This window comes from Copadichromis virginalis, linkage group LG7 (genome assembly GCF_057382275.1).
Source record: "Copadichromis virginalis isolate Kocher_CV1m ecotype Utaka linkage group LG7, C_Virginalis_male_GT1.1, whole genome shotgun sequence".
Lineage (NCBI taxonomy): Eukaryota > Metazoa > Chordata > Actinopteri > Cichliformes > Cichlidae > Copadichromis > Copadichromis virginalis.
The window spans coordinates 43153653-43169383 of record NC_140624.1 but is presented as its reverse complement, the minus strand read 5'-3'; the positions used below and the strand labels follow the sequence as shown (position 1 = coordinate 43169383).

Here is a 15731-nt window from a genome sequence, read left to right as displayed (position 1 = left end):
AACTTCCGTGATGTGGAACTGGTTTGGTGTTTGTCCGTCAGATACACAACAAAGCACATTTTTTTGCAGAACATGCAAGCGGCCGTTGTTATTGTCGTATTTGTCGGACTAAGATGCTCTTAAATCTGGGAGTAATCTGGGTCCTAAACTCCGTATACTTCAGGTCAAACAACACTGCAGCATCACTGAGAGTTAAAAACTGTCTAAATTCTTTCATCTTTAATAAAACGATCAGCATTGCTGCTTTACCAGGTGTAACTATGAAGTTTAACTTCCAGGCATCCATGAAAACAAAATTTATTACATTTAACGGAGTTAGAAGTTAGCAGGAAGCTAGCGGAAGTTAGCTCGCTAGTTTTGCTAGTTACCTTAGCATGATATAGCATGTTCTGACTGAGAGATTTCTGAAAAAAATCAAACGTACAGCTCTGCTATCACTTCCAACATAAATGAAGACAGGAAACTAAACAGCAATGACGTTTGTAAGGTTACTGAAGTTGGGCTAGCTGGTATATAATGATGTGCTATGTGATCGCTAGTGACACAGCTATGTTAGCATAACATAAACAGTGAAGCTGGAGGATGAACACTAACACTTTTCCACTTATAAAAGTTAACGTTAAGGTTCCTGATAGTTAGAGACAAATGCAGTCGCATGGCAGGATGCTGTAAACGGACCAAACTTCAGTCAGGAGAACAACTGAGATAATCCATCCACAATACAAGGTTAGTCATTAATATACTGCAACAACATGGGAATAGAGCAGCTGCCAGAGAATTCAACATTAATGAATCAATGGTACAGAAGTGGAGGAAGCAAGAAGAATGAGTTGAATAAAGTTTGATTTATCTGGCTGCTTTGTTTCGCTTAATGTGCCTTATAATCCCGTGCACCTTATGGTCCGAAAAATGCGTACTGCACACTGCAGTTTAATGTTGCAAAGCACCTCTTTTTAACTTCAGTGGATATTATACATGGTTATGCTCAGGATATGTCAGCCCATTTCTACTGGAAATGCCTTTTGGTTAAACTTTCAGCAAGGAATTTGCATTTGCACTGTTACATTTTTATAAAGCTTTAATGTACATAAAAACCAGCTTCTTGTTTAAGTGAAAATAAATGAAAGGTTGTCTTTTTGCGCTAGTAATGTTGTGGAGTTGTATTTTGTCTCGCATCAATTATATCGTCAGTTATATCGTTATCGCAAATTTTCAAATATATATCGTGATAAATATTTTTGGCCATATCGCCCTGCTCTAATCTCAAATAACTCATGATCATTATGATATACAAATAGTTATAATGCTACCAATGTAATATATAAAAGGGGACAGGAAGTATGCATGTTGGACCCTGTAGCCAACCCTTTTCTACTGAAATTCATTGAACTCTATAAATATTTCTTATGCTTCCCACTGCCCCTTAAGTGGACAGATGGGTAATCGCCTCAGCAAAATGGGGTCAGATCTCCAAATTCAAGGGCAAACCGGACTGCAAGATCCACCTTCTGCAGTGTGTGTGTGTTTTACACAAACCATTAGCTGATTCCTTCTGACCTGTCAGTTTGAGCAAAAGAGACCATATTTCACTTAAAACTGTGGCTTATTAAATTCAATTACAGTCATTACGTCTGTCTTTTGGAAGGATGCTTTGTCATCAAAACAGCCAGCTTCATTATATTATGTAAAATGAGTGAGATGCAAGTATCCTAGATGAGTCAAATGTGATTTCCATAGAAATTGCAGCTCTTCAACTCAAGAGTTAAAGCCAGCCCTTTTTAAGAGTCTAAAAGCTGAAAAGGCCTTAGAAAGGGGGCGTCACTCTACTCTGAAGATTTGGCCTGGGAAAAAAAAATCCAGGGATTTTGTTAAGAAGCATAGATTAAACTTTTTAGCAAATGTGACTTGTCAATTTTTGTTGGGATAAAATCCAAGTTTTATGTGCAGTGGCAGTCTGCAGAAGAAGTCTCATAAGATGATGCATGCCTGAAATTAAAACGCACTGGATAGTAATTAAAACACTGTCACAGACTGCCTTTGAAGAGAGTGAAGATTTCTAAACTGTGAAAAAGCAAGACAGGCATGACACGAGTTCAAAAGAGGACCTGATAAATTGAATTAGTGTAATATGACAGGCATGACAGAACCAGCAATAAACATTAACCTACTAAGTTTGTAGTAGTTTTTCATAATGCAAACCTTCCGTTTCACCACATCCCTAAGGTGCTCTAATGGATTGACATCTGGTGAGTGTGGAGGCTATTTGAGTGCAAAGAACTCACTGTCATGCTAATGAAATAAGATTTAGGTGACCTGAGCTTTGTGACACACATGCGTCATCATGCTGGAAAGCCATCAGAACATGGGTAATAAAAGGATGGACATGGTCAGCAACAACACTCAGGTCGGCTCTGCTGTTTAAAGTTGGTAACAACGAACCCAAAGTGTGGCGAGAAAATATATCACACCAATACATCAGTGCCGCCAGCCTGAACTGCTGATACAAAAGTAATGGATCCAAGCTTTCATGATGTTTACACCAATTTCTGATTCAACCATCCAAGTGTCACAGTAGAAATAAGGACATCAAGATCATTGGTTCAGTTCTAGCCAGAGACTTAAACTCCTTCCCAGCAAGAATTCTGGCTTCCACAGACTGTGTCCATGTAGCACACAGAAGATACTCAATTTGTTTCATTCCTACTTTTCCACCAGGGACAAGATCATAGACCTGCATAAGGCTGGAATGAGCAAACTGTTTGATGAGAAGTTGATAACTCTCGAAAGAAATCAAATGAGCATCAATTATTCTTGCAAAGCCCACAAAGTCCCCCTGCTAAAGAAGGCACGTGCGATGGTCCATCTTAAGCTTGCCAGTGAACATCTCCAAGGCTTGGGAGAAAGTGCCGTGGTCAACCCAAAGTGCAGCGTTTGGGGAAAGAGAAATGCTGATTATGACCCAAAGAACACCATCCCCACAGCCAAGCACAGAGGTGGTAGCATTATGCTTTGGGGCTGTTTTTCTACTAAAGGTACAGGACGACTTCACCACATTGAGGGGCTAATGGGCGGGGCCCTGTATGATAAGATCTTGGATGAGAACTTCCTTTCTTTAGCCGGAACACTGAAGATGGGTCATGGATAGATCTCCCAGCATGACGATGACCCATAAACATCCGATCAAGGCAAAAAAGGAGTGGCCGAAGAAGAAGCACATTAAGGTCATGGATAGGACCAGCCATTCGTGAGTCCTACAGAATCTGTGGAGGGAGCTGAAGGTTTGGGTTGACAAACACCAACTCTAAAGCCAAAGGACTTAAGCGTTTCAACAAAGAATCCCTCCTGAAACGTGTGCACATGTGGTGAATAACTACAAAAAAAAACAAAAAACATCTTACCGTTGTGCTTACCAACAAGGTATTTCAAACAAGTCATATTTAGCTTCGGGATCAAATATTTACTTCACTCAGTGATATGCAATTTAATTTATAACTTTTTTCCCTGGAGTTTTGGATGATATTATGTTTATTTCCATTAAAATCAAGCTACCCGTTTACCTGACTGTTCATTTTTTTGGAAGCAAACAAATTTACAAATTCAGCAGAGGATCACTTAATTTCTGCCCCCAGCGTATTGACAACAAGCTGTAACTAATGCTGGGCAGACACTGTGCGATTTTTTCAGTGGCGCGATTCAGCTCCTGCTCAAACGGCACGATTGACTCGCAGGGGTTAGAAGTTCATAGGTCACGATGCAGGGTCTCACACTATACGGTCCGATGCTCTGATGCGACCTGAGTGCTCACACTGTGCGTCCATAAAATGAAGGTTATAACAGAAATTCTGTCGCTCGCTCTCCCTCTCTGTCTTTCACTCACACAGACACACCACCACCATCAACTTTGCTAAATTGCTAATGAAAAACATTGATCAGGCAGCTGTGATTGAGCAGCAGTGTAAATCCAACTATTTTCACGGTTGTTGTGGTCGTGATAATTTTGTGAGGCCACATTGAAAAGGCTCGGATGAGCTTTCCAAAGTTCTACAATTTGTGCCTCCATCGCTTGTGTCCAGATCACACGCTGCACTGCTGTGCGCAGTGTGAGAAACTGTGGTGACACCCTCACGACGGTCGCGAGGATTTCAAACAGGTTTGAAATCCTCACGACCAAGCGATTGATGATCGGGAGCTGGTCGTGAGGTGTTAATCGCTTCTCGTTACCCCACGTATACTACACGATGCACGACGCACGATGAAGGCCAAAATCGGGCCGATCGCCAAAACGGTCGTAGGACTCAAAATGGGCCAATTTGAGTTTGAGCAGGAACTGAATCGTGCGACTGGGAAAAAAAAAAATCGCACAGTGTCTGCCCAGCATTAGCAATAAGTAAATGTCAGTGTGTTCATCACAAATGGGAAATCCTAAGAAGCAGTAGACATTACCTTAAAATTTCTACTGGAGCAAAAGATGAAGACAGCAAAAATGCTGTTAAGTGAGCATCCCCTGACATATGAGCCCATGCAACTACATCTTTATTAAAAAGGCCTGACTACAAACGGAAAACAAGTTTGAGCTACTGACACAAAATCAGCTTTTGAAAACAGATTACGAAAGTAAGGTCATGATATCCTATTTAAGAGCTCCAGCAGATTTAAGGTATATAAGATGTTTTGAAATTATTTTTCCTTGCCTTTAATATCACTCTTTTTTTTTTTTTTTTTTAACTATTACTGCTAAATGTTTAAACGAGCATCCTGCTCACCTTGTCTAGCTTCCTCTTCCAGCAGGTCAGTGTGCAGTGCCAGGTACCTCTCCTCATCGCAGAGCGCCTCAATCCTGGCCTCTTCCTCTGACAGCTGGTAGGATGTATTCCATGACCCACTGTCATACTCTGAAAGGTCATGTAAGTGACCACGTCCATCATATCTGTTGGATGATAAAAAGGATTAGAGAAAAGGAAGTAGACAAAACTTTTCATACAGAACATGGGCCTACTTACCAAGGTTGTAAAACCTAAAACCCACAATATAAAAGATATAAAACTGGTCTACCTCTGTAAGTCCTCCATGAATGTTTTCTCAAAATGGATACATCACAATAATGATACTAATTAAGTCTTTGGGAATTATTTTGGATAGAGCTCTGATATACCTAGCAAGTTTTCTGTCTGTATTTTCTTCCTGTTTTTACAGGCCAACAACATTAGAAATGAAAAAGAAAAAAAAAGACAAACAAAGCAACTCGCTTCTTACCTTACAGGGTTCAATAATCCCCTGTAACACTCATCATTACTTCTAAATCTGCAAAGAAAGTTACATTCACACAAACCCGAGCACATAAATACCTATCCGTAAGAACCCAAATGGACGACATTTTCCAAGGTTCGTCCCTCTACGCCATCTCTCACTTGCAGTTTCTTCATGAAGACAAAGAAATCTGGAGCTGAGGTTGGCATTCGGGGTTTGGAAGGACCCCTTAGCCTACCTTGCTGTGGAAAAACTGGGTTATGTAATAAAGACACACAAACAAAGGCTGTACAAATGAAACATAAGTTGGGTCTGAACACTAAGGTGATTCAATTGATTTAATATGTTTAAAGAAATACAAGACTCAAGGAGGTTTACAATGACTTTGCAACAAGGACAATTTCTATGTAAAAGGTGGAAAAAATTAGTCAAAATGATACACTGAATCACCTTAATGACAGTAACTTTTGTCTTTGCTAGAATTTGCTCTGGCAAACAAAAGCATAGTAAAATACCAAGTTTTGTAGGGACTTCACCACTTTATATTAGAAAACGTCCGTTTGAAAAGAACAGGAAAAAGACATGTTATAGCTTAGACATATTATTCATGTGTAAAGCATGAAAAAAGCTTCTAGAGGAAATTCTCATAACATGCCAAGATGCAAAGCCGATTTCACAGATAACTTGAGTATTTTTATATATTTACTGCAATTGCCAATTTAAGAGGTACATTTAGCGCGAACTATGCAGGCCTATGTGGTCTTAAACCAGTCTCAAATAAACTTTATTCAATCCATTTGTCCAATGTTCTCTTATAATGTAAGCTGGAGTGTATAATAACTTGACAGCAAAAAGCATAAATAGGTCAGTCATGGCTAACATTAGCAAAGACTGACAGGCATTTGCAAGTTAGCATGTTACCGAAGAAACTTTAGATACCAGGTGTTTTTCTTTTCCCCCCAATTTTCTTTCTTTTTTAGTTCAGGACATCCAACAAGACACGTTAGGAGGCAAGAAATAAAACAATCGTCGCGAGTTGCAGGTGTTTCCAAGCTTCAACAAGCAACAACTCCAACGTGGTCCCTTGAATTTTGAGACAGGCTAGCGGACAGGAGAGATTGTTAGCATAATGTTTCGGTCTAAGTTTGTTCAACCGACCTATCAATCATGATGCTCTTGTCCCCCATCCATGGGATAAGATGCTTTCCGTGATCATGGTAAAGAGCCCTTTCGTCGTCTCGGAAGAGTTTGCAGGCATAGCCGAAAACCAACAGATCGGCGTATTTATCACTGTCACTCACATCCTTCTTCACCGGCTTGCTGTCTTTCTTTGCCGCTCCGCGACGATACATCTCCCAGATAGTCGAAGGAATAGATTAGCTTAAAGGACGTAACAACAATGACGGTATCGTGATAGCTTTTTGTTTACCAGGTGGCTACCAGGTCCTCCAAATGTTACATTAATCCGTGGGATTTTGCACCAAAACAAAACACTACACGCCAAGAGCCGCCATGTTGAAAAGTGAGTAAATGCATCTGTGTATCCGGTCGGCACTTACGACAATTTCACGAGAGCACAGTTAAAGTTTACACTAATGTTCAGTAAGTAAACGTCCTAATGTGTAGCTAAACATGTCCACTGTTATGTTATACTTTTTTGCGTTAAAGTACTCTGTATATAAACCACATTTTGTGGTTCCCAAATTATCGAAAGTGCTGCTGTGAAATACCCTATTATATTAAGCTTTTGTTCAACAGATAAATTCCTGTGTTCAAGGTAATTCAACAGTTAGTTACTTTAAATATATGGAAACAAAACATTTTTATCATAATCTTAAAGTGGATTTGACAGCACAGCTGGATGTTTAAGATTTGTAATTATTCAGGCTGTTAATTATTTTTGATAAAGCTATTAAAATATATTAATTAAAAAATTTGAAAACTGTGTTGCAAGCCATGTGTTTTGGTGTTTAATGAATTTGGATTTGCATAACCTGATTAAATCACATGATGCTGAGTAGTTCAAGGATTTACTAGAGACATCTTTTACATATGAATTATGAGTGAGATGTCAAGCACTTTGTGATGAGAACAGGGACAATTCTAGGATCAGAGCTTTGGGGGTGCTGAGCACCCAGAGAGCTGCCCATCCAGGCAAGGTAAACTTTACTCGTCACGATGAGACTTCTTCCCTGTCTCTGTCAGTCCCTGCATCCTTAAATGTCTCCAGTTGTCCCGAGTTCCCTCTGACTGTCTCCTTGGTGCATTTAAACCCCTGTTCCTCCCTGTCCTCATCGTCTGTTGTCTTCATCTCCATTATCAGTCATCATAATTTTACCCTCTCTGTGCAAGTCTGCAAATTTCTTTATTATATCATAAAATTCTTAAATTCATCAAGTCTCTCTGTGCCTGGGTCCTCGTCACAAAACATGACATCACTGTTTTGTACATTTTAACACAACTTAATCCCCACATTTGTGAAAGAAAAGCAAAACACTTTTTTTTAAGTCTGTAACAAAACCATCAAATCTGATAAAGGTTATTTAAATGCTGCTAAAGAAGAATGGATTGGAATTTTTTTTTAAAAAAAAACATATCCTAACCTTAATTACTGCAGGAGAATAATGAATGATGCTCATAGTGAGTAAAAAGTAAACTAAGTGCATTTTTTGGACAGAGATTCACTTTTAAAGTGTATGTATAATACAATACAGATACATAAAAAAATACACTCCAAAAATAGAAGAGTCCTTGAAATGTACAAATTATTATTAAAAGATTAGAAAAATGGAGACACCCTGGCTTATGGTACAATGTATACAATGTATGAAAAGATGTTTACTGCAGATACTCCTATGGCTCTGCAGATCTTTGCTTTTCTTTTAACCTATGTCGCCTCACCTTGAGGTTGGCAAATCTGTCTATCACATTTTGGTGGTCAAGTCTCTCAAGCATCTCTTTCTCAACTGACATCACAGCCAGGTGCTGGAGTCTGCTTTGACCCATGGTCCTTCTCAGCCAGGTATGGAGCTGAGTCAAGACACTAAAAGACCTTTCACAGCTACGGCTGCTAACTGGATTTGTTAGGGCAACCAGATTAACAGTTTTCAGTGTGGGGAAGATCTGATTATCCTGAAGATTGTACAATGTTAACATATCTGGGATGGCACCAGCCTCACTCTTGAGCTTCAAAAAGTTTTTGGCAACCGTGACTTCCTCTGACTGAAGTTCAATATGGTAATGCTGCATTACCATTTTGAACTGCATTACTAATGCAGTGCCAGGGCTGACAACCCAGTTTGTTTTTCAGATTAGTTAGTTGTTTGTTTGTTTTTTCTTTGCCAGTTTAACAGTTTCTGTTATGCCTGTTAGTACTCCCTGTCTGTTTTCTTACCTGGTTCTTCCTGATCTTGTACTCCTCAGGTTCCCCTCTTTCCTCTCTCCCTCTTTGGACTGACAATCATACACAAATAGATTGTATTCAATTAGATTAAAAAAAAATACTATTAAGATCACTAATAAAAAAGTCCTCTCTCAGTGTACTTTCAACCAAAAGGCAAATAACCAAACCACATATATATCTAATAAAGGATATAAATATTGAAACACTGATCCAACATTATCCTTTATTGACGGATCATTTGATCTTACACTTTTACCTGAATGTTTCTCCTTTTTTTGAAAAAACATCCTCATATCCATTATGAAGCTGGCTGTCTCTCTGCGCACACACACACACACACACACACACACACACACACACACACACACACACACACACCAGGAGTTATAAGGTTAATGGGCATCCAGTCAGTTAGCTAGTCAGTACCTTGGGTTTAATATCAGCACATGCACATATGACAAAGTAACCAGTTTCTCTCATTACATTTCAAACAGGACAGTGGTAACAACAGTAGGCTACGGACAATGTTAAGTTTTAGATTTTAAATAGGCTGTATAAATTTCAATGGGAGCAACAGGACGGTCAAATGTTGCTGATTTTACTACAGAGTAGGACAGATTGTAGGGTAGCAAACATCGTCGGAAAACAAGTTTTCAACACTGCAGGTTACCTGAGTGTAATGTTTTTCAGCTAAAAAGAAACATGGTCTGTCTCCTACCTAACTATATAAAGAGTAACTGAAGGTTAAATGCAGCTAATATGTCCTGTTTTAAGCCAGGCACTTCCACCTCCGCTCCGCTGCGTCTCAGCCACCATCGCTCTGGCAGCAACGGCGCTAGAGTCAGAGTAGGGGAGAGGTGGGCTGGAACAAACCATTTTGCTGAAGCACCCCCAAAAATAGGCTAAAATTGCCCCTGGATGAGAAGTATGAAGATGAGACATACTCATTTGTGTCCATCTATTATACATCATTTACTATTTAAGATGAACAGTTTGTTTATAGTCAGATGATTTATCACAGACAATCAAAGCAGTCCAGTAAGCTTAACAAAGAACACTTCTGAGCTTTTATACTGCAGCATTCAAAGACAATAGAGATGCATTTACTTTGCAGCTCTTGCCACAAAGACTGTATTGGTCCTTTCTATTATTTACAGCTTCTGTGTGTGTTTTTCTTAACATTTCTCCATAGGTTCTCAGGGATGTAGAGGCTAAAAAAAAAGTAGGACAGAGAGAGAGAAAAAAAAGGCAGAGAGCATTGTTCAGAGGGCTGCAGTGGATACACTTGTGTATATTATATATACTGATCTGGAGAAGTTTCATTTTTATTTATTTATTAGATTTTAGTCACAGGGGTCTGTGCACATTTGGAAATACTCCATTAATCGCCTCTGTCAGCGCGCCCCAGGGCGGCTGTGGCTACACTGTAGCTTGCCATCACCAGTGTGTGAATGGGTGGATGATTGTATATAGTGTAAAGCGCTTTGGGGTCCTTAGGACCAAGTAAAGCGCTATACAAATACAGACCATTTACCATTTAATCCACTCTTAATTACTTGGCTTTAATGTAATACACACAGGACACTATATGCAAAAACAGCCAGAGAACAAGCTAAGGTTAAGTTAGGTAACAAAGTTCCTATACTCTTATGGATTTAACCTCCTAAGAGGTCAGCTTTTGAGATTCCCTTTATGCTGTATTATCAGGTACAAAATGGAACAAGTAATGCATTTAGTATAGATCCACTAGTCACTTTGTGATGTATACCTATTTAACTACCTGTTAATGCAGCTGTGGTTGGCTAAACATGTATATGTGGTCAAAATACCTGTTGAAGGTCAAAGTGAGCATCAGAATGAGGAAGAATGGTGACGTAAGTGATCGTGAGCAGGGTATGTTGTTGGTGCCAGACGAGCTGCTAGTTTACTGGGATTTTCCCATACAAACATCTCAATGGTTTACAGAGTGGTGTAAAGGTGTGGGATATTTTCTTAGCACACTTTGGGTTCCTTGGAACCAATTGGACATTGTTTAAACACCACAGTGTACCTGAATGTTGTTGCTGACCATGTTGATCCCTTTAAAATCACAATGTACCCATATCCTGGTGGCTGCTTCCAGCAGGATAATGCACCAAAAATCAAATAAAGCTTAAACCATCTCCAACTCATTTCTTGAACCTGACAGTGAGTTCAATTGTTTACTTAAATGACCTCTACAGTGCCAGATCTCAATCCAGTAGAGCATCTCCCTAATACAGCTAATAAATCAGCAGCAACAATGTGAGGCTATAATGTCAATATGGACCAAAATCTCAAAGGAATATTTTCATTTCCTTGATGAATTGATGCCATGAAGAAGACACGGTTCAACATGGTAGTAGCAAAGTGTACCCAATAGTGTTCAGTGAGTGAATATGAAATTCTGTTATTAATAGAAATAAAGATATAATTATTCTGCAATAAACACACATCACTGTAAACATCTAAGACATTGTTCCAAATTTTAGAGGGGTATAAAGAAGTGTAAAATTGGTAAAGAAACAATAAATAACATGATCAAAACCATCAATATCAAAATAATGAGGGTGGGTAATTTTGAATAGAGAGCAAGACAAATTACACTAACTGCCTCTAATATCAGCAACCCTATAAAACAACAGCACCCATCACTTCACTGACAGCAAATCAATGTGGCAGGCATTTAAAAAAGTAATTTTAACTGGAAGAAAGATCCAAATGAATTCATTTAATTTTGTATTATTTTATTTTTAATGACAGTAGTTATCATTAAAGTAAAGATGCAATGACATGCAAAGAAAAAGATTAGTAAAATATAAAATAAATTAAGGTCACCATATTTCAGCACAATAATCAAATAAAAATTTTTTAGTAGACTAAAGTTAGTGACTGCAAAGGCAGTCAATACATACTTACACCAAAAATAAGTGAGATGTTGTAAATCTCAGGGGCTTTAAAAGTAATCTTCCCAGGCAATAGAACCTTGTCCAGTAGGGAAAAACGCAAGTAAGAGCAAAGTCAGTGGTATGAATATTTAAAACAACTAACTTTAACACAAATACTCAACTGAGGTAAAACAATAGTAGCTGAAAAATGTGTAGATTCAATTACTGCTACCGTGTAAATATGACTCCTTATTTCTGCTCACTGCTATATTTGGATAGATTTTCTATTGCAGTTTAGTAACAGAACGTTTAGTACATCTTATTACTGATTTTTACAATGATTTGAATGCTAACTTATTTTTTTTGTTATTTCTGCTCCTGTTGTGATAGATTGAAAATGCAAAAGTTTACAAGTAACATTATATGGTACTGCAAAAGAATAGAAATGTTGTATCAACACAATTATCATCTACTGTAAATAAAAAACTTCTCAATTTTAAAATTGACATATCATGCTACTGCCTTCTCTTGCAAATGTGCAAATCACGCAAAAGAAAACTCTAACCTGCAGATTTGAGTGACCATTGTAAGCAAGCTGCAGTGAAACACATTGCTTCATTGCTTTCGGGGCTTAAGGAGTGATCGATATCTTGTGCTGACCGCTAATCATTTAGTCATTTCTAAATAAGTGATGTGTCCGCTCCTCTAATATGTATGGAATATGAAAGTGAGTTCAATTTTGTGCAGCTTTAAAAGAGAAAGACCAGAAAATCTGCCACACTTTCAAACTATGTTACCAAACGACTGATTTCTAATATGTCTGTACTTAGGACTGTATTACATGCTTGAATTAGTGTAATTTTTATTATTACTGCTATTCCTTGAAAACTGAAGAAATGGCATTTCAGAAAATAACAGGGGAGCAATGAAAGAGAGCAAAAGGCACTAAAAGTAAAGTGTAAAAGCAGTTTAAAAAATTATTACAGAGTGCAACAAAAACAAGGAACAGAATCAATCAAATCAATTCTCTAAAGCACACTTGCACACATTCTCAATTATCTTTAAGTGTTGAAAAAGTTGCCACAGTTCTTCTGTGGATTAAGTCCATCTCAGTTGCTTATGTGACATGTAATGTAATCTGAGACTGTCTCCATGATGTTTGGGGCCCTGTTGGGGACATGCTATGTGAACAACTTTCTAAAAAAAAAGTTTCACAAGCACATTCTAGCATACTCTCATGACTTGCCAAGTAAAGCAAGCTCTTCGCTCTATTAAGGTGCATGTTCTTACAGAGCCTTTATAACTATATATCCATGCAAATTTATGGATTTGTTTAAATACAACTTGGTGGAATTATAAAAGCATTTAATAGTTAATACTGATAGAAAATATGTCTAAATAGGGTAACTATTAACAACAGGGAAGATACCTCAGTAATTGGCTGTAAGAATGACTAAGGGGCAACAACCTAGAGAAACGCTGAATGATCTAAGTTTCGTCTTTAATCTTGTTGGATAGTTCTCTGAGAAGATTAAACTGTCATATTATAAAGATTTGCATTTGTGGAGAATAATGTAAGTCTCCTAATTCCCCACAGTGAAATCCATAACCTCTTGCGTCAAGGAATTGTATAGCAGCAAGAATGAAAAATGCAAATCTTGAAGCATTTAGACACTTTGTTTAGTTCTTGTTTTGCTTGGCACAGCATGTCAAAAATCACTTGGAGACAAAAAACAAACCAAACAAAAAAAAAAACATTGACAGCCTGGCATTAAAAAAAGGGTTTTGTTGAATTTATTCTTGCAGAAAAAAAAGCATTTTGTGACTAAGCTGGGATAGTTTTGACTGATATAGTGACTATAGCCAACTGCTGCGAGGTGTCTAGTCTGGTGTCAGATATAAGACAGCACTGTTAGAAATGACTCTTTGGCTCTTCTTATCACCTGCTTCATGGACTGTCATTCAGTGAGAGGAGACACGCCACTTCTCATTTACTCTTCATGTCAAAAATTGTGCAATCAATCCAGTTAATCACCTTCATGGGTGACAGGTTGAACAAAGCATGAGGCATCAAGAACAAATGTCTTGGTGGTGAAGCTGTCACTGTTATTTAGAGGCAAAACAAGTAAAGTTGGACTGTGCTGCAGTGGCAAGTGGATTTATTGGGATTAGTGAGAAGCCTAATGGGACCCCTGGGCTCTTACCATTATTTCACACAGAGCAAACCCTTCCAGGTGGGATTAACCAAAGTATGAAATTATTTTTTAAATATTTATAGCGCTCTAAAATGAGACCCTGATAGTCAGGATTTTTTTTTTTTTTTTTTTTTTTTTACAACTTTATTTATAGTTTTCCAACAAAACAGTCCAGAATTTCTTACAAAAGTTGCGAACCCTACCCCCCACCCCCATCCAGGTGGCATCCCCACAACCAGGAAGCACAATACACACAACACAAAAAAAAAAAAAAAAAAAAAAAAAAAAAAAGGGGGAGAAACACTCAAACCAATCTGTGACAATCATTATAGCACCAACAGCCGGACCCCGGCACATGAGAGAAGAAACAAAGAAGAAAAAGGGAATAAAGAAATCCCAACAGTCAAAGTACGGGCATTGAGGGGACTATGGACAGCAGTCCGAGAAGAGAGCAAGAGCATAAATTACCAACAAGTAAAGAACAATAAATCAGGCAAAAGACAGACTCTTGACATGAGTTATGAACCGTGACCAGGTTTTGTCATATTTACTCTCCAAGCCGCGCACGGTATACCTAATTTTTTCCAGAGCTAATCCCAACATCACCTCTCTAATCCAATGGACGTAGGAAGGAGGGTTCGACGCCTTCCAGCTCAGCAGTATCAGACGGCGGGCATGCAACGAGGCAAAGGCTATTGCGTTTTTGTGGAGGGGAGAGAGTCTCAGCTCTTCCCGAGGTACACCGAAGATAGCTATCAAAGAGTCAGGCCGCAGTATTTCACCCGATATAGCTGACAGTGATTGAAAAATTGATGTCCAGAAACCATACAGGGAGGGACATGACCAAAACATGTGCCCCAAAGAAACAGGAGAGTAATCACATCTAGGACAATTCGGTGCAACATCAGGGTACAGTTTAGACAGTCTGTCATTAGAATAGTGGAGCCTGTGGACGACCTTAAATTGAATCAGGCCATGTCTAATACAGAGAGAAGACGTATGTATACGCTGTATGGCTTTCTTCCAGATGTCTTCTGATATGAGTTCTCCAACCTCCCCTTCCCACGCCGCCTTAGGTTTGTCCCATGTATGAGGGCAGCTTTCAAGAATCAATGCATAAATCTTCGATATTGCTCTTTTAGTGGGCTGACTCACATTAAGAACTAGATACAGTAGGTCCTTAGAGGGCAGAGACGGGTACCCTGGGAGAAATTTAGAGGCAAAACTCCGAGCCTGAAGGTATCTGAAGTAGTGAGACTTTGGTAAGTTATGGTCTTCACACAAATATTTAAATGAGACAAAGCCATCCTCAGTGAAGAGATCTTGAAAGAAAACCAGACCGTTTCTGTGCCAGACTGCAAATGAATGATCTATTTGAGATGGTGTAAAAAGATGGTTGAACATTATCGGAGAAAAGCTACAAGTATTTGTCAAGTTAAAATGTTTCCTGAATTGACCCCAGATCTTAATTGAATTTTGAACCACCAAATTGGAGTTCAGCCCAGATGCTTTGACATTCAGTGGGAGAGGGGCAGTTAAGATCGAAATCGGAGAGATTGGGAGTGTAGCTCTCAGTTCCATATCTGCCCAGACTGGACCCTCCCCATCCGCAAACATGGTTATCCAATATGTCAGCTTGACAATGTTAGCAGCCCAATAATAGAATAAGAAATTAGGTAAGCCCAAACCACCATCAGCTTTAGCTCTCTCCAGGCTTGCTCTCCTTATGCGTGCAGGTTTTTTGTTCCATATGAACAAAGAGACAAAGCGATCCAGCTGGGCAAAATAGGATTTGGGGAGAAAGATGGGGATCATTTGGAATAGATAAAGAAACCTGGGCATTACAGTCATCTTCACCACATTTATCCGTCCTGCCAGCGAAAGTGGAAGTTTTGACCACCTACCCAGATCAGATTTAGTACTGTCCAGAATAGACCTGTAGTTATACTGGAAAATAGTCTTAATCGAGCCAGCTATTTC

The 15731-nt window shown here is 38.8% G+C and overlaps 1 protein-coding gene across 3 annotated transcripts in view; it reads right to left on the bottom strand.

Moving 5' to 3' along the window:
- sfswap (splicing factor SWAP) overlaps positions 1–6772 on the bottom strand; it is a 52847-nt gene extending 46075 nt beyond the window's left edge. For 2 of the 3 annotated variants that reach the window (XM_085463495.1, XM_085463496.1), the window contains exons 1-2: positions 6406–6772; positions 4764–4927 (exon numbers count right to left, since the gene is read on the bottom strand). In XM_085463495.1, the coding sequence (XP_085319621.1) occupies positions 4764–4927; positions 6406–6599 (358 nt within the window). In that variant the 5' untranslated portion in view covers positions 6600–6772. Of the gene's footprint in view, positions 1–4763; positions 4928–5345 lie in introns of all 3 variants that reach the window. The other variant, XM_085463497.1, reaches the window with a different exon arrangement.
- Positions 6773–15731: the final 8959 nt, after the last annotated feature.